At 41.0% G+C, this 22,405-nt stretch overlaps 2 protein-coding genes across 9 annotated transcripts; one reads left to right on the forward strand and one right to left on the reverse strand.

The window, feature by feature from the left end:
* Window positions 1-1,316: 1,316 nt before the first annotated feature.
* LOC113141838 (sodium- and chloride-dependent GABA transporter 2-like) lies at window positions 1,317-15,500 on the reverse strand. 2 transcript variants are annotated; one of them, XM_026326436.1, is made up of 17 exons: window positions 15,362-15,500; window positions 15,131-15,214; window positions 14,642-14,842; window positions 14,327-14,461; window positions 13,590-13,730; window positions 13,326-13,437; window positions 12,901-12,954; window positions 12,160-12,289; window positions 7,946-8,080; window positions 6,781-6,884; window positions 6,561-6,685; window positions 5,748-5,860; window positions 5,517-5,654; window positions 4,760-4,862; window positions 3,089-3,189; window positions 2,069-2,215; window positions 1,317-1,961 (listed from the first exon to the last, which is right to left on the reverse strand). In XM_026326436.1, the coding sequence occupies exons 3-17, from the start codon at window positions 14,829-14,831 to the stop codon at window positions 1,794-1,796; spliced, it is 1,896 nt and encodes a 631-aa protein (XP_026182221.1). In that variant the 5' UTR covers window positions 14,832-14,842; window positions 15,131-15,214; window positions 15,362-15,500; the 3' UTR covers window positions 1,317-1,793. The 2 variants fall into 2 exon arrangements, with proteins under 2 accessions (XP_026182221.1, XP_026182222.1); XM_026326437.1 differs by having other exon boundaries at window positions 15,131-15,461.
* Window positions 15,501-18,081: 2,581 nt separating this feature from the next.
* LOC113142225 (protein mono-ADP-ribosyltransferase PARP11-like) lies at window positions 18,082-22,348 on the forward strand. Of its 7 annotated transcripts, XR_003296927.1 has the most exons (10): window positions 18,082-18,393; window positions 18,494-18,618; window positions 18,947-19,067; window positions 19,368-19,443; window positions 19,844-19,916; window positions 20,075-20,202; window positions 20,522-20,673; window positions 20,770-20,877; window positions 21,743-21,875; window positions 22,153-22,348. XR_003296927.1 is itself a non-coding variant. In XM_026327135.1 (9 exons), the coding sequence occupies exons 1-9, from the start codon at window positions 18,357-18,359 to the stop codon at window positions 21,163-21,165; spliced, it is 867 nt and encodes a 288-aa protein (XP_026182920.1). In that variant the 5' UTR covers window positions 18,082-18,356; the 3' UTR covers window positions 21,166-22,094. The 7 variants fall into 7 exon arrangements, 5 of the variants coding, with proteins under 5 accessions (XP_026182920.1, XP_026182921.1, XP_026182917.1 ...); XR_003296926.1 differs by having other exon boundaries at window positions 20,770-21,875; window positions 22,153-22,168; XM_026327135.1 differs by lacking the exon at window positions 22,153-22,348 and having other exon boundaries at window positions 21,119-22,094.
* Window positions 22,349-22,405: the final 57 nt, after the last annotated feature.

The following is a 22,405-nucleotide window of genomic DNA, read 5'->3' on the forward strand; positions in this document are numbered from 1 at the left end:
ATGTTTGCTTAGAGGAAGAAAACCAGCCTGACCTTCATCTACAGCAGCTGGGCAAATGAGTCCAGGTGAGTTGAATCACTGTAATGAAGCTCCATACTCCAGGCTGCAAGGGAGACACTGTAGCAGATACCATTTCACCCTGTCTTCCTCCACTACCCCCTCACCTTCCAACTTCTAACTGATTGAACACACCTGATGCAGGTAATCAGCAGTGGGATAGTCTCCCTTAGGAACATGAGCTACCCACTCCTGCTTTAGACAAACCTGACCAGAGGCTTCTTGCAGCTTCAGTCACATTACAAAATATTTCCAAAAACACACAAACTCTAAAAGAAATAGACCAAGTAACTTCAACATGGCACTATTGTGAAGTCCCAGCACACTCCGATATGTCCTCAGATATACCTCAAACTGTGATTGACAAGCTAGCCTAATATTTAATCCACACTTTAGTACTTTCTCTTATTATTGTTGATTTGTATTTCCCAAAGCTCTTTGGCTCATAAGAGTGTAGAAATGTATTCAATTAAAAATATGTAAAAAATATATTGATCCCCTTTTTACCCTTCACGAGAAAAGCAAGTATTATTTTATGTGATTGCTGTTTCCATGATGATTGCTAATGTCCTACTGGCCTTGTTTCATTTACATTGTTGTGTTCTGTGTTTGTATGATATTGATTTGTTATTGGTATCAGTGCCAGTGATTGGGGTTTTCCATTACAGTAACTCTGGCTGATTATGTAAAGGCTGATGATTAGATACTCTAATTCCATATACTGGAAGTGTGGGGCCACTTGTAAACCTACAGTTATGTATCTACCCTCAGGCAACAAGCACAGAGCCATCAATATACATAATGGCAGCATGACCTTACATGTTCCAACTGCTGTTCTCCATCACTTGAGTAACATTAAACTGCCAGAGGTGCTTCCTGAGTTTTTCATAGAGATAAAAAGTATGTCAGTGTCAGTTTTAAGACACACTTTGATTTTAAGGCCAGATTTTTTTAGGGCTGAGGTTTATTCTGTGTCATGGAAGGCAGAGAGGAGGGACTTGTGGGGTGAAGAGAGGTAGGAGGCAACTGGGCAGAATCGCCTGTTAATTGAATGCCGGTTTGGATTACACAGACGACTGAGCCTGACATTATGATGAAGCAAGCACATGTTCACCAGTCACACGTATCCTGTGACTTCATACTGTACGCACACACAGCCTAAGTGTCGCTACATGTCTGCATATGAAGTTATTTCTTTATATATATTTGGCAAAAACAATATATAAACACAATCAGAAACTATATCAAATTCACCAGGATATTTAGTATAATTATATTTTCATTGTATTAACATTGTTTATCACCATTGTCTGGACAACATATAAACACAAATAACTGAAAAATATTATGCACATTCTCAAACAAAATCATTGAGGTTAGCGATGAAAACTACACATCTGGAGCATGAAGAAGAAGTAGGCTTAGCAGATCACTGTAGCCAACGTCACATCTCCGAGTCTATATTAACCACTACAAGAAAAATCCCTGACACAGGCTCCAGGTTTTAAAAAGAAAATAAAATGCATGCGTTTTAGGTTTATTCATTACAAAAGCTAATAGATTTAAGACCAATGTATTTACAAATAAAAAAAACCTGAATAGAATCTCCCTGACATATGAGAAATGTAAACATTTAGAACAGTTTGAATATGATTTTTGTTCTCTCAGTTTAACACAATTAAATGATGGCATGAATGCATCATAATTTCCTGCTGATCTGTAAGTGTCGTTAAAAATCAAACGCTGCTGCTGTCCTCCATCAGCATCTTCTCAATTCCTTCATCCATGTTCTTGACTGGTGGCCTCTGTGCCTTGAAGATGATGCGTTTGCCCAGTTTGAGCACTGGCTTGTCTGGTCGAGCCTGACGCAGATCACTGGATGGTGTAGTCCTGTTTTGTGGATTCTGAATTGTTGGAGGAAAATGCAACTGAAATGTAGTCAAATACATTTCACTCAATAATTGTATGTGCTGTGAAAATCTGATCAAATACAAGTTCTGGGTTAACTCACCCTGCACAGTGAGACCAAAATGAATGCTGGGATGCATATAAGTGGTGCGATGATAAGTAGAGTGCCCACTGTGTTGCCCCAGGTGCTGAGTTTGTGACCATAAACCACAAGAGGACGTGTTTGTGAGAGGTCATACAGCAGTGTGATCTAGGGAGCAGGAAATGGTCAAGTTAGAGGGTGAACAGTAAAACAAGTGTAGAGGTGGGTGTCGTGGTTAAAAAAAAAAGGTTTAAAACATTTTCAACTAGCTAACTAGGAAAAGACAAATGTGCAAAGCTGTTTCTGTTAAGAACCTTCCTTTAATTTTTGTAGAAAAAATACATTTTCCCATTCACGCCTCTAAAAGATACAGAACATCAGTTAAACTTTTTGGGAGTCATGTGTTTGTCCACGTAAAGTTCACTGTCCTTTAGCTGTGATTTGGTTTCCCCCCCAACCAAGGGAAACACTGGTGCAGAGCAGGTAGTGAAACCAAAGATTGTGTTGGTACAGAAATTTACGCAGCTTTAAATCTTATATTAGAGCTTCAGTGCACGGTAGTGTTACAAGAAAGAAACTTCACAAAACTATAAAGTAATACACAGCTCTGATGATACATAAAGATCAGCTGTTCATATACTGCATGTGATCTACTGTACTTTCTGGCCTTGCTCTGATTATTTCTGCAGTGAAGTGTGTTTTAAAACAGATGAGTCCACATTTTCAGGTAAAGGCAGCAGCCTGTCCTCTTTTTCCCCTGTATGTGAGCTGCAGGATAATAACTGATGTGGCAAAATGAAATATGTGTAACACTCAGCAAAGATGAAAGGCAAGGAGAGGAGGCAGCAGAAAGAAGCAAAGATACGAAGTAATGAAGGGCAGCAAAAGATCTGTGCTCAGAAGCAATAAAAAAAATAATGAATACAAATGAAAGCATTAGAGAAAACAGACATTAAAACAGAGAGTCAGTGTGCAAGAACGACGGAGGCGCCAAGTAGATGAAACACGTAAGAGATGCGTAACCCAAATGCGTGAACTCACCACACAGATGAGCGGCGTGACGAATAACCAGCAGTACTTTAGCACAGGGAATGGCCGATACCCTATCATGTCCTCAATGTTGTCATAGAAACGGTCCGCACCTGTGAAGTCATGGATGAGAGGTGTTAGTCAATCAAAAGAAAATAGATTCTATTTTTAAAGTAAGCATTCGCTGAAAAAACAGTGACATCTTGGTCTCATGTAAACACTCTAAAATTGCACAGGTTCTGTGTACTTCATAAATATTCATACACAGTATACAAGATTATTCAAAGAACAATTCTCATTTAAGCACCACCAATCTTACGTGTAGCAATGCTTTTAGAAATACAGCATTTATATTAATAATACATAACTGTATTTAGGATCTTTCATTATGTATAGAAGGGAACCAGGATGTTATATAACACACTTTTATCGTTGGTTAACATGTAAAGGGATGTTTCAGTAAACTGTGCAGGATAAGCAAGCTGTTAGTGAAGAGGAGGAGGTCAACGAGGAGGAACAACCATCCAATCAACTAAAAGCAGGTACACAGGAAAATGCAACTCAAAATGAATCTCATTACAAATCGTGTGGTTTAAATGAGGAGAGGACTGGTGAGACTGAGCGAGCGAGGAGCTGATGAGGACGAGCGGGGAATGAAATGGGAGATGAAGATGAGAAAGCTGCTCACCTTGATCTGCCAATTAGAGAAGGAGAAGAGAAGAACTTAAGGAAGAAGGGGAGGCATTACAAAACAGCGGGGAGACTGAAATGAGAACGATAAAGTGTATAATCTGGTTGATGGAGCAACATCCACACACTGATTTTTGCAAATGCATAATAGCAGAATAACTTGTTCTGCATAATAGCAGAATAAGTTGCTAAAATTATTTAGGAAACCAGATGCATCTCCATAAATAATACAGCAATCAACCCTGAAACTAACTAGATCTTAGCAGAGGGGGGAAAAGAGCGGCCTCATTTAAATTTGCGTGAGGCAGAAACTGAAAAGGCAGAAAAGACCGAACATACAATATATATAATATACAAGACCTGGACATTTGTGAGACCATTTCTAAGGAATATGCTCCTGCAACTTATAAAACGTCAGTTTAACAAATTAAGATGACTTAGCCAGTAATACTGCTGTTAATGATGCTATAGGAAGTGGTGAGAGCTCAGATGGTTAGACTAAAATGACAGCAGAAAATGACTGGGTTAAGAAAATGAAACTAATGGACAATCTTGATACATTAATACATTGTATATATACAGTATATACTGTATATATGCATATATAGAGAGAATAAACAGGAAGACACTTTGATTTGAGAGCAGAAAGTGCTGATAGTTTCACATTGGGTTCACATTCAGACAAACCTTCACTCCTTAGACAACCTTTTTCATCACTCTACGTTCATCCAAGGCACTGAATGAAATATCATAATGAAACAGCTATTTTCCTGTTGATACCTATGACCATCACATGTGTTTTTAAAATACTGCAGTCAGAACTGTGTAAGAGGGGGAAAACCTAATCAAGTTCCTTTTGGTAGCTACTGTGAATGCAATACACTAGATAAAAACAACCGAGCCAAACCAAAGACTGCCACCACACTGATTTAGAACACATTTAATGTAGCTTAATGCAAACTAACTTTCAGAAACTTTTTAGACGTGACTTACCGTATACCCAGGCAATGACAACAGTCTCAAAACAGGCAATGATGAGAAGACTGGTTCCACTGGGCCCGTAGGTGTCAACCAGCTGGAAGATGATTATGCCACCCTGAAAAAGAAAGGAACTGTATTCTAACATCTCTCCATTGCAGATATAACTAATAAACAATTTCTGTTCTGTGGGGCTGTACCATGGATGTATTAAGTGAGCTGGATACGATATACACCACTGAGCTGTCAACAGAGCGTAGAAAAGTGAGTTCTGTTTTCATTTCATCATCTAAACATAAAGCTCCTCTGAGCTGAACATCTGGCTAAGTTTTATGGCTGTAATCCGGAAGCACTAAGGAATTCGAAGTATGTGCTGGTGAGCAGTCCCCATAGGAAAGAACTGGGCACCATCTAGTATCCGGTTCTCCTTAATACGTCCACAGAATGCAGAAGCTGGTTCTAAGGTACAGCAAGAAAACTTTTTCTGGCTCATGCACCAGGAGAATAATTTTCACTGGCGTGAGTGGGCACAATCTTTGAGTCTGGTATCCTGTTCCAGTGCTAAACTAAGATTTTTTACTCAGCTAGCACAGCATATAAATCTACTATTTATGCACAGCTCTGCAGATGTACTTCTACCTACCACTTGACAATTAAGTTAAGCTTCACCCCTAAAACAGCTAATTGATTATTATAATTGTTACCATTATCTGCCTTACTCTTAGGGCATCTTCTCTTTCATTATAGCATTTGCCATATGCCTTCCTCTTACCTCAGTGATGAGTGGGAGCCCCAGTAGGAAGCAGATGGCAGCGATGACCAGAACCAGTATCTCTCTGGCTCCAGGCCTCCTCAGCTGACGTGGGAACAGGTCTGTGAGAGCTGTGGCCAGACTCTCCACACACACAAACTTTAAGCACAGAGCTGACAATTAGCTCATCTGTAAGTGGAATATGATGTTGGTACAGATATATACAGTACATGGATATACTATCTATGGTACCTGACTGTCTAGGCCCAGTAAGAGGATCATCAAGAAGAAAAGCACAGCCCAGAAGGATGAACCAGGAAGCAATGACAGCGCCCTAGGATAGACTATAAAGGCCAGTCCAGGACCTGCAGAAAGCAAATAAATGTATGGATGTATAAATGTATTTTCAGCTTGGGATCCCTGAAAAATGAAGAAGGGTCTACTTCTGAATCTCCATCTGGGTAATAGCTTGTGATTAAAGTAAGTGACTTTTTTCCCCCCTGTGATTATTGAAGTGGTGAAAGACACCAGCATTTCATAAAAAGTATAAACTCAGAAAGAAATAAACATATATTTTTGAGGAAGATATTTTTTACATCATATTATGATCTGCTGACCCCACAGCAGATGGGGCCCTTTTTCCTGTGGCCCTCTGAGGGGCCCCAACACCCAGGTTGGAAATCACTGTTTTAACAAGCCAATAAATTATTAATTAATTAACTTTAATTTCTAATTCACATCTTATAATTGTATAGCACTTTCCCATGGTACTGTCCCAAAGAGGATTTAAAAGCAGAAACAAAGCTATACAGAGGATTAGACAAGAGATAAACAACATAAAATGGAACAAATAGCAATAAAACATGAAAAAGGAGTGTAGGAGAAGATCAGCATCATTTTTTAAGAGAATACCATTGACCACAGCAACTGAAAAGTGAAAACCTTTCAGCTGTCTCTAAACATAAGATGCCATCTTGTGGAGATTGGTTGTTGTCACCACTGCCAGGATTAAAGCCACAGTGCAGTAAAAAAAAAAAAAAAAAAATGAATACAGCAACAACTCACCACTAGCAGCAACTTCTTGCATTGATAAGCCGAGGTCTTGAGCCATGAACCCCAGCACTGAAAACACAGCAAAACCAGCAAAGATACTGGTTGCACTGTTAAGACAACAAAGCGCCAGGCAATCCCTACAACAGAACAAGATGACAAGCCTGCACTGTCAGAATGGAAAAGTAAAGTGAATGCGAGAGCACAACACGTGTCTGTGACAAAGGACGCTGACCTGTAGCAGTTGTTGTTGTATTTGTTGTAGCTTCCCAGAGCAGTCAGCACTCCTTGACACACCGCGTAGGAAAAGAACACCTGAGTCCCTGCATCGCGCCATACCTGGAGAGAAACATTTCACAGCCACATATGCAATGATGTGACATTGTTGAAATAACCTAGATCATACATTATATTTTCCATTAAATGAACAGCCTTGCTTTATACCAGCATCATTAATAATACATTTACTGTGTTTATCTCAGATATTTTTTGTTTCAGTGCGATTGTGAGTGAGTGAGTGTGCACTATAAGTGTGTGTGTAATTCTGTGGGTGTAGGCAGATTTGTTTACATGACTGTCTGTCTACAAGCCCTTGTTCTGACAGCATCTGGTTAACATTACAATCACCACAGTGCTGTCAGTCTCTGCCAATAAAAGACAGGACTGGCAAAGCTCCAAAGCAATAAACAGGCCCTTAGTTTAGCCACAGGGTGGGTCTGACTTGTATCCAACCTCTGGTCAGAAATGGAATTCTCAGTCTGTGGCAAATGATTTTCACAAATGACACTGAACAAAGAGGAAACTGTTGTGTCCTAGGCCCCCATAGCTGCCCGCTCGTTATACAGACAAAATCTGACAGTCAGACCTCTGTTCCAATTTTCTCAATGTATTAGGTCCATATTATTTTTATATTGACATATCCCATAGGACAACATGCCAACCTAGTCAGATTAGAATACAGCATGTTGAATTTTTATGTAAAATAAAATTAAATTTCTGATGTTGGTGTCACCTGATAGCAGGTTATGCTGACTGTTTATAAGCTAAATATCTCCTCAAGATCACCAGAGATGTGTGATAATGATTGGTGATGTTACCGTATATTTAAGGGGAATGTTTTCTTTGGAAAGACCTTGGAAAAAAAACAGTGTGTCAAAGTGTCAAAGCAAAGAAAAAAAGAGATAAGGTGAGGATAACAGGACTGTATTTACCCTGTTAGAGCAAATTGGAATCTAACACACAGAAGAGCAATAAAATGATGCGTTTGGTTTTGAGGCCAATGCTCTGTGTTGCAATAAGCACTGACTCTTTCTGCATTCACTGATTTTACAGCCACATACTAAATTACAGACAGCAACGAAACACCTGCACGATGCATTGTGTTAAAAACTTCTTCTTACATCTGGGTCAGAGATCTTGCTGAAGTCAGGGGTCAGGTAATACTTCAAGCCCTCTCCAGCTCCTGGTAGTGTCACTCCACGGAAGAAGAGGATGATCAGCATTACATAGGGGAATGTAGCAGTGAAGTACACCACCTAAAAACACAAAGGTGTACAGGAACATGATGTGGTTTCATACATCATACAGCAAGTATGAAAGCACACATGTAAACTATATATATATAAAAAAAAAATTTCCTTCTCACCCCTATGGGTGGTGTGTGTGTCTTCCTCAATCTCAGGTCCTCTACCAGAGGCCTGGGAGTTTGAGGGTTCTTCGCAGTATCTTAGCTGTTCCTAGCACTGCGCTCTTCTGGACTGAGATCTCTGATGTTGTTCCTGGGATCTGTTGGAGCCACTCTCCCAGTTTGGGGGTCACAGCCCCGAGGGTGCCAATTACCACGGGGACCACTGTTGCCTTCACCTTCCACATCTTTTCTAGCTCTTCTTTGAGCCCTTGGTATTTCTCCAGCTTCTCATGTTCCTTCTTTCTGATGTTGCTGTCACTTGGGATCGCTGCATCTACCATTACGGCTTTCTTCTGCTATTTGTCCACCACTACTATGTCCGGTTGGTTAGCCATCACCTGTTTGTTGGTCTGTATCTGGAAGTCCCACAGTATCTTAGCTCGGTCATTCTCCCTCACCTTTGGAGGTGTGTCCCATTTTGACCTTGGGACCTCCAGCCCATACTCGGCACAGATGTTCCTGTACACTATGCTGGCCACTTGGTTATGGCGTTCCATGTACGCCCTGCCTGCTAGCATCTTACAACCTGCTGTTATGTGATGGATTGTCTCAGGGGCATCTTTGCACAGCCTGCACCTGGGGTCCTGCCTGGTGTGGTAGACCCCGGCCTCTATTGATCTTGTGCTCAGGGCCTGTTCTTGTGCTGCTACGATCAGTGCCTCTGTGCTGTCTTTCAGTCCAGCTTTTCCAGCCACCGGTAGGACTTTTCGATATCAGCCACTTCTTGTATCTGTCGGTGGTACATGCCGTGCAGGGGTTTGTCCTGCCATGACGGTTCTTGCTCTTCTTCCTCTGCATCGGGCTTCTGTTGCCTGAGATATTCACTAAGTATTCCATCGCTTGGGGCCATCTTCCTGATGTACTCATGGATCTTGGCTGTTTCATCTTGGATGGTGGCTCTGACGCTCACCAGTCCCCGGCCTCCTTCCTTCCTCTTAGCGTACAGTCTCAGGATGCTGGATTTGGGGTGAAGTCCTCCATGCATTGTGAAGAGCTTCCTTGTCTTGACATCAGTGGCTTCTATGTCCTCTTTTGGCCAGCTTATTATGCCAGCGGGGTATCTGATGACCGGCAGGGCGTAGGTGTTGATGGCTTGGACCTTGTTCTTCCCATTTAGCTGACTTCTTAGGACTTGCCTTACTCTCTGTAGGTATTTGGCTGTGGCTGCTTTCCTTGCGGCTTCTTCTTGGTTCCCATTTGCCTGTGGGATTCCAAGGTACTTGTAGCTCCCCTCAACATCCGCTATGCTGCCTTCTGGGAGTTCAACTCCTTCAGTCCTGACAACCTTTCCTCTCTTCGCTATCATTCGACCACACTTGTCCAGTCCGAATGACATTCCAATGTCGTTGCTGTATATCCTGGTGGTGTGGATCAGTGAGTCGATGTCTCGCTCAGTCCTGGCATACAGCTTGATGTCATCCATGTACAGGAGGTGGCTGATGGTTGCCCCATTTCGCAGTCGGTATCCAAAGCCCGTCTTAGCGATGATCTGGCTGAGGGGGTTCAGGCCTTTGCAGAACAGCAGCGGGGACAGAGCATCTCCTTGGTAGATGCCGCACTTGATGGAGACTTGTGCTATCGGCTTGAGTTGGCTACTAGGGTTGTTTTCCACAGCCCCATTGAGTTCCTTATGAAGGTTCTTAGGGTCCTATTGATGTTGTACAGCTCCAGGCATTCCAGGATCCATGTGTGAGGCATTGAGTCGTAGGTTTTCTTGTAGTCAATCCATGCGGTGCACAGGTTGGTCTGCCTGGTCTTACAGTCTCGAGCGACCGCTTTATCCACCAGTAGTTGGTGTTTTGCTCCCCTGGTGTCCTTGCCCATCCCTTTCTGGGCCCTGCTCATGTATTGAGCCATGTGCCTACTCATTTTAGCCGCTATGATGCCCGACAGGAGCTTCCATGTTGTGCAGAGGCAGGTTATCGGACGATAGTTGGATGGGACTGCTCCCTTCTGGGGGTCCTTCAGGATCAGGACTGTCCTGCCTTCAGTTAGCCACTCTGGGTGAGTCCCATCCATTAGCAGCTGGTTCATTTGATCTGCCAGGCGCTCATGGAGGGCAGTTAGCTTCTTTAGCCAGTAGTTGTGGATCATGTCAGGCCCCGGTGCTGTCCAGTTCTTCATGTTTGAGACCCTTTCTCGGACATCTGCAGTTGCGATGGTTACTGGTTCCTGTTCAGGGAGGTTGCTGTAGTCTGCTCTCAGGTCTGCCAGCCACTGGGCATTGGTGTTATGTGATGCCTCCCTCTCCCATATGTTTTCCAGTATTGTTCAGTCTCAAGCCTTGGTGGGTCAGCTCTCGTGTTACTGCCCCCCCACTGAGAGTACACTTTGGATGGTTTGGTGGAGAACATCCTGTTTATTCTCCGGGCTTCTATTTCTCTGGTGTACCTCTTCAGGCGTGTGGCCAGGGCTGTGAGTCGTTGTTTGGCAGTCTCCAGGGCCTCTGGTGTGGACAGCCTGCTGTATTTCTTACCCAACTTCATCCCCCTTCTCTGCAGTTCTGATAGTTGGCTAACTTCTCTCTGTGTTGCCCTTATTTTTGCCTCTAACCTCCTTCTCCATGCAGGGTACTGCTCCTTGGTGGTGGAATGTATTTTGTGGCCAAGCATCTCAAGGATCACTGTTGCCGTGGTGTATATCAGCTTGTTGGTCTCGGTGATGGTCACAGTGGGGATTGTTTGTAATGCTGCATTCACATCTTCTAGTAGACTTTCAGAGAGTACTTCACTTAGTCTTGGTAACCGGCTGCGGAGGTTCCAGGTGTCCATCTTGCCTACGATCCTCACTCTCAGGTCAGCTGCTCTTGTGTTGAGCGTGTCGAGGCTTGTCATTGGGGCTTGATACCCAATCTCGGGTGGGGGTGATGTTGTTTCCCCCCTGACCTGGCGTCCTGGCTCCCCCTTGCCGTAGCATTTGTGTTGTATTTCTTCAATCTCTAGTTGTGATAGCAGCTGCCGTTTGCGGATGTTGAAACACTGAGCTACTAGATGCTTTGGCCCTAGAGTGGATGGTGGGTTTCGGAGTTTCCATAGGTCCCACATCCTCTTCATGTAGCCCCTATCGCTGGGGTTACTCATGTAGTAGCACTCCAACAATTCTCTGTTATCAGCCCTTGTCCACGAGTGTCTTGTTCCAGTAGCCCATTTCTCATCAGGTTGCCCTGGTCCCCTAGCACCTGACGCGGACCTTGTTGACCCGGGTGACGTCCGAGCCGGTATGACTCCAGTATTTCTATCACTCATTTGTACTGAGGTAGACTAGTAGCGCTAAGGACCTTGCCTAAGGGCCCACACTGGTGATGCCCTGGTCGGATCATCTGTATATATTCCAGATACAGACCGACAAACTGGTGATGGCTAACCATAGTAGTGGTGGACAAACAGCAGAAGAAGGCCATAGTGGTAGATGTAGTAATCCCAGGTGATAGCAACATCAGAAAGAAGGGACATGAGAAGCTTGAGAAATACCAAGGGCTCAAAGAAGAACTAGAAAAGATGTGGAAGGTAAAAGCAACAGTGTCCCCGTGGTAATCGGCACCATCGGGGCTGTGACCCCCAAACTGGGAGAGTGGCTCCAACAGATCCCAGGAACAACATCAGAGATCTCAGTCCAGAAGAACGCAGTGCTAGGAACAGCTAAGATACTGCGAAGAACCCTCAACCTCCCAGGCCTCTGGTAGAGGACCCGAGATTGAGGAAAACACACACACCACCCAGAGGGGTGAGAAGGGAATTTTTTTTTTTTTTTATCATAACCCAAAAGAAGTTCATATGCTGACCTTTTAGCAAACACTCTCTTACTGCTCAGTGCCTCAACATAGTGACTGTGTAGCTGCTAACTTTGTCTGCTGTCTGTTACTGGGATGACATATGGACTCATTAAGGGGCTGCGACCTAATATCGTATATGCTAAAGGCGTCCTCACCTTTCCTGTGGATTTGATTCCCTTCCAGATGCAGAAGTAACATATAACCCAGGCAGCCAGGAGGCACAGAGCGAGGTCCCAGTGAACTTGTCCCAGGGACATGTCAGTTGACATTCTTAACACGCGTTTACTGTGAGGAAGAGATCGGACATGTAAACACACATAAGCACACGCATGCTCTGAAAATAGCATTAAGAATGACAAATGTGTAATGCATACAAACACTTTGTTTCTTCAATCTTTCTTAAAGCTTTTTTTCTACAGTAGTAAACTCAGCCTGGTGATGGTTTTGTTTTCAAAGCTATATATCAATTTATTCATATACAACAAACAGCATCAGGCATCTGCATCATGCAGATGTTAAAAGTGATTTCAGTTTGTTTTGGATGGCGTCTGTTTATATTGGAAGAACTTCACCAAAAAGAGCACACATTGGTCTCTTCACGCATGGCAGACGTGTATGGTATGTGATTACCCAGTATGTGCTCTCACAGGAAATCAGGAATTATCATGTGACAGGCAAACAGCTTTCTTTCAAATTTAGAAGATGAATAAAGTTTGTTTTCCCCGTTGGCCCTTGTTCACCTTTTATTAACATGCTCAAACTCGTTCAACACACAAAAGATGGTCTCTTGGTTTTTGGGAAGCATAAAGAGCTTTTGATATTGCTCCACCCAAATACAAGCTGAATGGGAAGAATGCTCCATAAAGAATATAAGCATGATTGTGTGTGTTTCTCACATCCAGAACTCCTCCTCCGGTGACTTGATCATCAGCAAATGATCAGTTTCATTGCTGGAGAAAATACAAGATAATGTCAGTCAAATCAATTCCTATGCAGACTACCCAAATAGTTTCACACAGAGTACTACGGTATAATTATTCAATCAGGTTTTTAATCAGAATTATTTACCAGTAGATGCAATGTCATGGCAAAACTGCATAGTAGTTAGTTTCTATCATTTCCCAAGCCAGCAGTGAAAAGCTTGTTACAGACACAGATGGGAATATTTCAGTACTGCTACATCTAGGTGACTAGACTACCAGACTAGCCCCCTATTTTCTTATCAATCCTTTTATGTATCACCCCAATATGATGTTTCCACACACAAAAATACTCAATTATAGTCCATTGGTTAGAGCTAAGTAATAAAGGTGCAACTTACAAGTAAGTGAAGTTGTCAGAGTAGTCAGAAACTGTGATGTTTAGGGACGACCAGTTGTCAGCCCGAAGCAAATGGGGGTTGCCAGACATACTAAGATGACGGTGACATAAGTCTTGATGAAAGAGGAATGAAGGTGAGAAGAAAGGTGCACACATCAAAATATGTTGAAATGTATAGAATAGGTTAAACAATAAGAAATTTAGGTGTGTCTGTTATTTTCAATACTGAAAAGTCAGCACTGACTGTCCTTAGAGGGTGCCTTACCAGAGTTCCACCAGTTGTCACATGTGGACCAGGGCAAAGGACTTATGAAGGAGTTAATCAGGTAGAAGATAGCCCAAGCCAACACCACAATGTAGTAGATGTTTAAATAGACCACAATCACTTGGGATGCTATCCCAACCCCTGCAGGAGAAAGTGAGTTATTTTGAGTCAGTTTCTTGCTCCTGTCTTCTTCTGTATTAATCACCAGTTACAGCTTCTAAGCACTGGTTTGGGTCCCATTCCCTAACAATGACATATACTGTACATATGGTCTTAGATTTCACTTTTATTTCACACAACAGCCACTTGTTATGAGCAATAAACCAGCAGAAACTCCCTGTATTTATTTTTCGTTTATTCTCTTTCCTGTTTGAGATTAAGATAATAGAGAAAATATGTCTGGCAGTGGACGCACAAGGCAGCTAATGTTGAGAGATGACTATTGTAAACCCCTGTAGTGGAAGTAAAAGTGAACTGTCTGCTAAAACATGTCTCAGAAAGTAACTATTGCAGTGTTGAATACTTGACAGGAATACTGATCATTGTGTTTTGGGGGAGTGAAAAAGATGTAATTGTACATTTTACATGTTTTGAGTGTGCCACACTGCAAACAGCTATATTTTTCAAATAACAGTGACGGTAAGAAAAAGAACATAAGGCAAATTTACATTTACTGCATGTAAAATAACAGGTTCTTGTGTAACTTTGTAAGAATGCTGTCTGTACTGGTTATTTACCCTCAAACATGGGGCATATCTTCCTCCAGGCAGTGACCCCACCCTCACTGGTGTACTGGCCCAACGCTGTTTCAAGGAAGAATACAGGGATGCCACAGCAGAACAGAAACACTAGGTAAGGGATGAAGAAAACACCTGAAAAGAGACACAAGTCATGTGTAGGTAGTTCAGAAACTTTTGAGGAAAACATGTAAAGACATGTAAACAAGCATGTGAAGGCAGGCACAGGTTTTTAAGATACACTGTTTTTATTCAACTTATTAGCTATTTAATGTTTCAGTCAGCAAGAACTCTGCACCAAACCCAGTCCCTCACCTCCTCCATTCTTGAAGCAGAGGTAGGGGAATCGCCAAACATTTCCAAGGCCAATGATTTCTCCTGCCATTGAGAGGATGAACTCCATGTTGTTGGCCCATTTTTCTCTGGGCTCAACCTCTCTCTCAGGAGCCTCTTTATCTGGCTCAGATTCTTTTCCAAGGTCCCCTCTGGCTGTTTGATCAGCCATGCTCTCTCAGTCTGTTGTATACACATATTATAACACCAGTTAAATATCAAGTCATGTCATGTTCTCTGCAGCTGTTTTCCAAATGCAGCCTTTACAGTACAATTCATAGTTCTCCTATATATCCGAATAGCTTACACTGCAGAACATTTGAGTGCTTAAAAGAACAGGTCTCACAAAACAAACTCCCAAATGCAATTAATGATGATCGTAAAAACAAGCCAACTAAAAACAAGAACTAATGACTCAAGTAGTTTGCTTTTTTTTTATTCCCGAAAAAGATTTGAATTAATGCAACTCACCCTAGAGCTTGCAGTGGCCACTGACAAATCCTCGACTGACTGAGCAAGTCTGAAGAAAAGAGGTTTTCTAAGGAGGGGCGTATCCTGAATGATAACACACACACACACACACACACACACACAATGGTTCTATTATGGAGTCCAAAATAAAAGAAAAACAAGTAGATAGCAATGAACTTCCTGGTGGATATTACAATGAAAAAGTGAAAAAGATGAAAAGTTGATGCTGACTGTTCTGAATGTCAACACTGGGCTTGACAGTTTCACGCTCGATATTTGACAGATCCACCCTCTCCATAAGAGGCAGCGCCTAAAAAGTCAGATTTGACACCGTCGGAGGTGCTTGAGATTGGGTGGCTAGTGTTCTCACTGAGCTGGGAGCCGTTTTTTTCACTCAATAATTGACAGAGAAGAAAAAAAATAGACAAAGCTCAATGGCCTCCAGGTCATGTGACCTGATGACGCAAAATTATGTATAATTTATCAGCCTTGTCCAGCAGAAAAATATGACTGGTCCAAAACAATACGACTGGTCTCTGAAAAATATTATTGGTCTCAGAAAAATATGACTGGACTCAGAAAAATAGGACTGGTCAAATAAATTACGACTGGTCAAATAAATTACGACTGGTCCAGTAAAATACGACTGGTCCAATAAAATACGACTGGTCCAATAAAATATGAGTGGTCCACTAAAATACGACTGGTCTCAGTAAAATACAGCTGGACTCAGAAAAATACATCTGGTCCAATAAAGTACGATTGGTCCAATAAAGTACGGCTGGTCGAATAAAATACTACTGATCCAATAAAAAAATAAGAAAAATAAGACTAGTCCAATAAAATATGCCTGGTCTCAGAACAATACAACTGGTTTCAGAAAAATACGACTGGACTCTGAAAGATATGACTGGTCCTATAAAATACAATCAGGCCAAAAAAATACGACTGGTCCAATAAAATACGACCGGTCAAATACAATACGACCCATCCAAGAAAATCTGACCAGTTCAATAAAATACGACCGGTCCAAAACGCGGTTGTGAACACAGGACTCCAGACACACTAAGTTTCGAAAAGAGCCCCACTCCCTCTGACAGAAACATAACACGTTCATGTTTGCTAATCATGATTACTGCACTGCACAATGTTGACAAGTAATACAAAGAACTCATTTGGTTTAGTAATAAGACACTGTATATACAAAACAGAATAATTAACTATTAAGTTTAGGTTTACAGTGCAGAAAAATACATCAGGCCTGTGAAACATACGCCAGGTTTCTCAAAAATACCTCTGATCTCAGAAAAATATGTCTGGTCTCAGAAAAATAGGCACAAGCTCCATTATTTGTAGAGAATGCCTTAAAACCTGTATCAATTCATATTAGTAAGAAATTAACATATTTGGATGAATTTAGAGCATTAACAAAGCTAATTGTGTATGTCTAGTCAAAATGATACCACAGGTTAATTGATGTGCAACCAGTCTTTCCTGTCACCGTACTGGAAGTCACACTGGTTTTCAGTTTATCTTTTCAGAAATCATTTGACCAGGATCAGATTACAGAGCACAATAGTCACTTTTCATTCACAACAGGGAGTTGCCACTATAGCTCAAGTGCTCAACAACTGGCAAGAAGTAGAACATTTTGTTATTTTATCAAATAAATAAAGCTAAGCCATTAAAGTAAAGGAATGTACTTATTCTCCACTCCAGAGATATAATTAGATAACACGTTGTTTTGAGTTGTTATTGTATAATGTCAGCTCAGACTCTGATCCTGTCTTCATTTTAAAATTTGCATATATTTTTGTTTTTCAGATGGATAGTCTAGTTGTCCATATATATTCTGTTATGAAATAATACATTTTACTAAGTTACAGACAATGTTATATGTGACAATAGCAGCAGGCATACCTGCAGGGTGTGGCCCCTGTTGCCAACATGAAAAAAGAAAATGGTCAATAAATATCTGGGCTTGTGAAAAGGAACTTTGATGATAAACAGCTTTTAGTAACAAAAGAACCCTCTAAATGTTACTGTAACATTTTCTTAATTTGTGGGGCTTATTATATATTTTTTTATTATTATTTTTTGTGGACCACATCATGTACAGTATTAAACACAAATGTTTTCATTCAGTGTAACATTGTTATGATGAGACTAATATTCATCTGGACTCACTTGGCTTGTTGCTTTTAAAGCTTATAATCAGGGGCCAAACAAACAACAGGACACAAAAGACAAAATGATCTATAATTACTGTCATATTGGCAATCACATGCTGGGCAAACTGAAATGGTTACTAAACAAAAGAAGTTGTGATATAAATTTGATTAGCCTTTAACAAAGTGAAGAAATAACACAAAACTAGTGTTACACACTTAAAATACATATTATTGTGTAACTGTCATTATGAATCTTATATGGGTAATTAGCTACCTGATGCACTTTAATATTGTAACGGAGGTTGCATGGCTAATCAGCAAAGCATTACAAATCACCATGTACTTTTTATGATCAAATCACACATATTTGCTGCAGCTACACAAGAAAGTATGTTTACATTGGAAATCCGTGCTCCACAGATGGATATACTTTTTTTCCAAAATGACATCACCTGACAGCATCGTCCAAAGCAACTCAATTACAGTAATATTATAAATCAATATGGATCAATTAATAGCCTACCTCTTATTAAAATTTTCGATTGGATGTTAAGCTCGCTATTTGGTTGACAGCACGAACAAATGTTAAACTCTTATTATATATATATATATATACTTGTCTTATTAAACTTGGTTCTTATTAACAAATTAATCCTAATTTAACTACTTTCATGACAGCGTTAATTTTCTAGACGCCTTGTGTACCTGCCAGAACAAACGCAGGGAAGCTGTGATTCATGAGGAAAGGGAGGAGTTACGTCAAGTTGAGGTAATGACGTTGAGTGCGTGGCAGTTCAGGAAATAAATGTAAACAACGCATAGAAAGACGAAAATGTCATGTAGCGTTAGTTATACGTCCTTGTTCCGAGTTTATACTGTTCCTAGTTCTGTATTAATAATACAGGAAGGATTTATATACGTTAAAGGGCTGGAAGCCAGTTAGAGACAGGCTGAGCTGGTAAGACACCCGTAAAATTGAGAAGAGTCGGGTGCCGCAGCCGCTAAAAACAGCTAGCTCGATATGGCAATTTCCTGTATTGTTTGAATTTGTTTACATGATGAAATGGCTTAGAAACATCTCCTTTACGTTAGGTTTGTCTATCGAATAAAAATCACATTGGCCCCCATTTTTTCTTTACTTTAGTAGCGATTTGCTTAAGTGTGTTCGCGTGTTTCCGCTTATTAATTTCAGATTTAGCTATGTTAGCTATCAGATCATCAGAGGAGGAGTCCACTGAGATTGAGGAGATGGACACCTCAGAACCCAACTGGTGCTGGTTCTACTTGGCCGAGTGTGGCGTGTGGCATATGTTTGAGGTAGTTCGCAGGACATGACAAGTTTACACATAACATTACACTTTCTAGCAGTCCTGCTTCTGTGTATTCCCTGCCTTTGACCTTGCCTTTAGTACAAATTAAACCAAAACCTACTGAGTGCAGTGGCACTCACAGGTTTCATGCTGAGGTCCATTAACCAAAATATTATGATCTTTATGATAGTATGATAGGCATAATCTTCTAAAAACAGTACCATTCAATAATGAAAACAGGCTGACCATTAGTTGCAGGCCTAAACATGACACTAGGACTTCCATCTAACAGTTATTTATATAAATTGTGAATCGTTTTATAATTTCCTTGTCAGATCGATCCGAGCGCGGCCTGCTCTGTGACCAGTGCTCAGATTGAGCAGTGCTACAACAGAAACCAACGTGGTGTTATGGAGTTCTACACAGCCAAGTACACGTACAGACTGGACTTCTCAGGTATGATTATAAAAGACCACAGTCCAAGTCTAACTAGAGCCACAATTTATCAGATAGAGAATATTCAGCCTGAAGATTTTTGAAGGAAAGTAATTGAAGACAATAACATACAGTATTTATACAGATATTTCTGCAAGAACACTTTTTTTGCCTTTGCACTTTATGTTATCTCTGTGAGCTGTGATAGGTGAATTTCCCCGCTGCTGGGATTAATAAAGTTAATCTCATCTTAATTGAGTTTAGAAATTTTACATGAATATGATCTTCTGTACCTCCAATTTTTATTAAATTTGTTGCCAGTTATGAGACAGATCAATGTCACAACAGGAAAACAGCGGCCAATCAAACGCTCCCTCCACTCTGCAACAGGCTTCAGGTAAGTTTTTGTGGTTAAAATGACATTTGGGCAACATTTGGAGAACTTTTTTTTATCATCATTCATTCCTGTCTAGCAGAGAATGGATGTTAAACAGAAATTTAGAGGGGTCAGGATGAGGTTGTGACCGGGAAGACTGTCCTTTAAATGAAAGGTCAGCATTCAAACATCTGGCAGCCCCAGGAATCCTTGAGATAAACCATAAATTCCTAGTAGCTCTGAAGGGAGCTGCACTGCTGCTGACCCTGCATTTTAGACAGTCCAAAAAGCTAGAACCAGGAGTAAAGAGGTTCTCCATCAGCCTTACATATCATAGCGACTTTTTTATATGAAAATAACATAATACCAATGCACTCAGCCTTTTGTTGTTCTAACAGTCTCTCTTTCACTTATTCTACAGGTTTATTTGTGATAATCTTGCCCTGCCCGTTCCCTGTCACTGGGAGAGAATTAATACAGATGAGCCCTATCAGGTGATTAAAATAAGACATGCTAATGTGACATACACTTCAATTTGGTTCATATATGGATTGCCCCAGAACAGTCCCATTCTCGTCCGCACTGACACATACTTTTATATGTGTTTACATACTTTTCAACTCACCCATATGACTGTTATTGTGTTTTGCAGCTTATTCAACTTGGCAGAGACACATATGAGTTTAAAGAAGTCGCCAGACTTTATGAAAGGACTATGGATCATCCAATCAAATCCATCCAGAGGATTCAAAACCTTGACTTATGGGAGTTCTTCTGCAGGTGTACAATTGTTTTATTTTTACAAGTGGACTGCATAGTGTCCAAAGTGTTCTTTTGGGTTAGCAGAGGATTCTGCTTTGGTAGACTTTGTGATTGCAAGGTGATCTGGGTGTTTTTTTCAATGTAGTACATAAATGTATTCACAACAGTTTGCAATTCATAAAGCATTGTGCGAGAAATACAGTGGGTTTGTTGTTGTCCATGAAAATCAGTAATGTAGTTTTGAGCACATCCCTGTGAAGCTTTAAAATGCACTCCTCCGCTAACAAAGTGACGATTAGTGCTCTGTGTTGTTGTCATTCCTTGGTTCTCCCCTAAGGAAGAAAACACAGTTGCGAAAAGTCAAGCGCACATTGGATATTGAGGAGCGAATGCTGTTTCATGGCACAGGACACAGCAACATACAGGCTATATGTACATTTAACTTTGACTGGCGACTGACAGGAAGCCATGGCGATGTCTATGGCAAAGGTAGAGAGCCCTCTATGTTGTGATGTAACTTCATGAAACAATTCACTGCAGTTGTTGGGTCGATTATAACATTTCCCCTAAACACCTCTCTTGCAGGGAGCTACTTTGCCCGAGATGCCAAATACTCCAGTAAATTCTGTCACACCACAGGGAAGCACAACACTACCCTGCAGAGACACGGACTCGCCCCACCAGTATTTGCCAGTGAGCCTCCCTATAAAACCATGTTCCTGGCCAGAGTGCTTGTTGGAGAATACACAGTCGGTCATCCCATGTACTGCAGACCACCTTCCAAGGATGCCAGTTTCACAAATTTTTATGACAGTTGTGTGGACGATATGGCCAATCCAAAGATTTATGTAATTTTTGACAGTAATCAGATTTACCCAGAGTATCTGATTGAGTTCTACTGACGGCTAACAAGAAATTATTCACTTTTTTGTAGGGGCTGGATCTCAAACATGGAAATATTTAGGATACAGAAACAGATGACAGGATGGAACCGAAAAACAAGCAATTTAAGGGACATTTGCTTTTTTTTTCCAGTCAGACCGAGTGCCTAACTGGAGCATGGATCATCGAAAAAGTGCCTTTGGGGAAAGCCTTTGCAAACAATTTGTATTCTGAGAGATGGAACCCTGTGGTTGGAGTATTTCTGTGATAAAAAGGATGAAAACTTGGACTAATGATCGCTCTATGTGGCAGTTTTCTAAAAAAATGGAGCATCTGTGCTTGTTTGTTTGATATCTGTTGTTTAAAAAAAGAGCAGAGCTCACAGCCTGTAGATTATAGGTGATGTCCTGCCATTACCCACAGCTTTCTTCACATCCACAGTACCAGCATGAGGTTATCTACATGTCATGGATACATAATTCCAAATGAGAAAACCAAAATCCACCACGTTCCTGCTCATTTAGCACCTTTACCTGTTCGTTAGTGACATCAGCAGCTGCATGTACCAAGTGCAATGTATTAAGCATGAATAGTTTATTTTTATTTATGAAAACGCTTCTACCTCAGATATTTTTTTTTTTAACCATGCATCAATGCACTTTTCCCCCCTTTCCAGGAAAGGTTTCATGATTGTGTCACAATGACATAAAGCTGTGATGTCGTGTTCATTCACCATCCTCGAGAACAATGGATCCTCTCTGACCATTTACTTCAGACGTTTGACTTCACAGTTACTGGGGCTGAATATGGTATGAGTCTGCAACAAAGTTCATTCCAAAACAAAAACACGATCAGCATCACATTTAACTTAAAACCATCTGAGTGTGACATCACCACCTGCCACAGCGATGTCTTTCTTTACAGAACCAGCAGGTTACCTGGAGTGAATTTATCTAAAAAAAAAAAAAAAACAAGAATGTAGCCAGCACATGTATAGTACTGTAATAAAAATTAACCACAAAATGTAATATTGCTCTGCTGTGTAAATTTGTTGTGTGTGTGTGTTTGTGTGTGTGTGTTTTTCAGCAATCAGAATGAAGAGGACTCAGTTGTACTGTATGTCTGCTCGAAGATAGTGCCAATAGATCCTGAGCAACTACTGCATTTCGTAATAATCAGTGCAGCAGTAACACTGCATCTGTGTGTGTGAGTAGGGGTGTGCGAAGATATATGTGTGTCTGTAATTTGCACATGTTAAAAGGAATAAACTTTTCAACAGAAACATATAAATGGTCCTATATTTGTAGAGCTCTTTTCTGAACTCAACTGCACTCTAAGC

The sequence above is a fragment of the Mastacembelus armatus genome, chromosome 23, assembly GCF_900324485.2.
Source record: "Mastacembelus armatus chromosome 23, fMasArm1.2, whole genome shotgun sequence".
Lineage (NCBI taxonomy): Eukaryota > Metazoa > Chordata > Actinopteri > Synbranchiformes > Mastacembelidae > Mastacembelus > Mastacembelus armatus.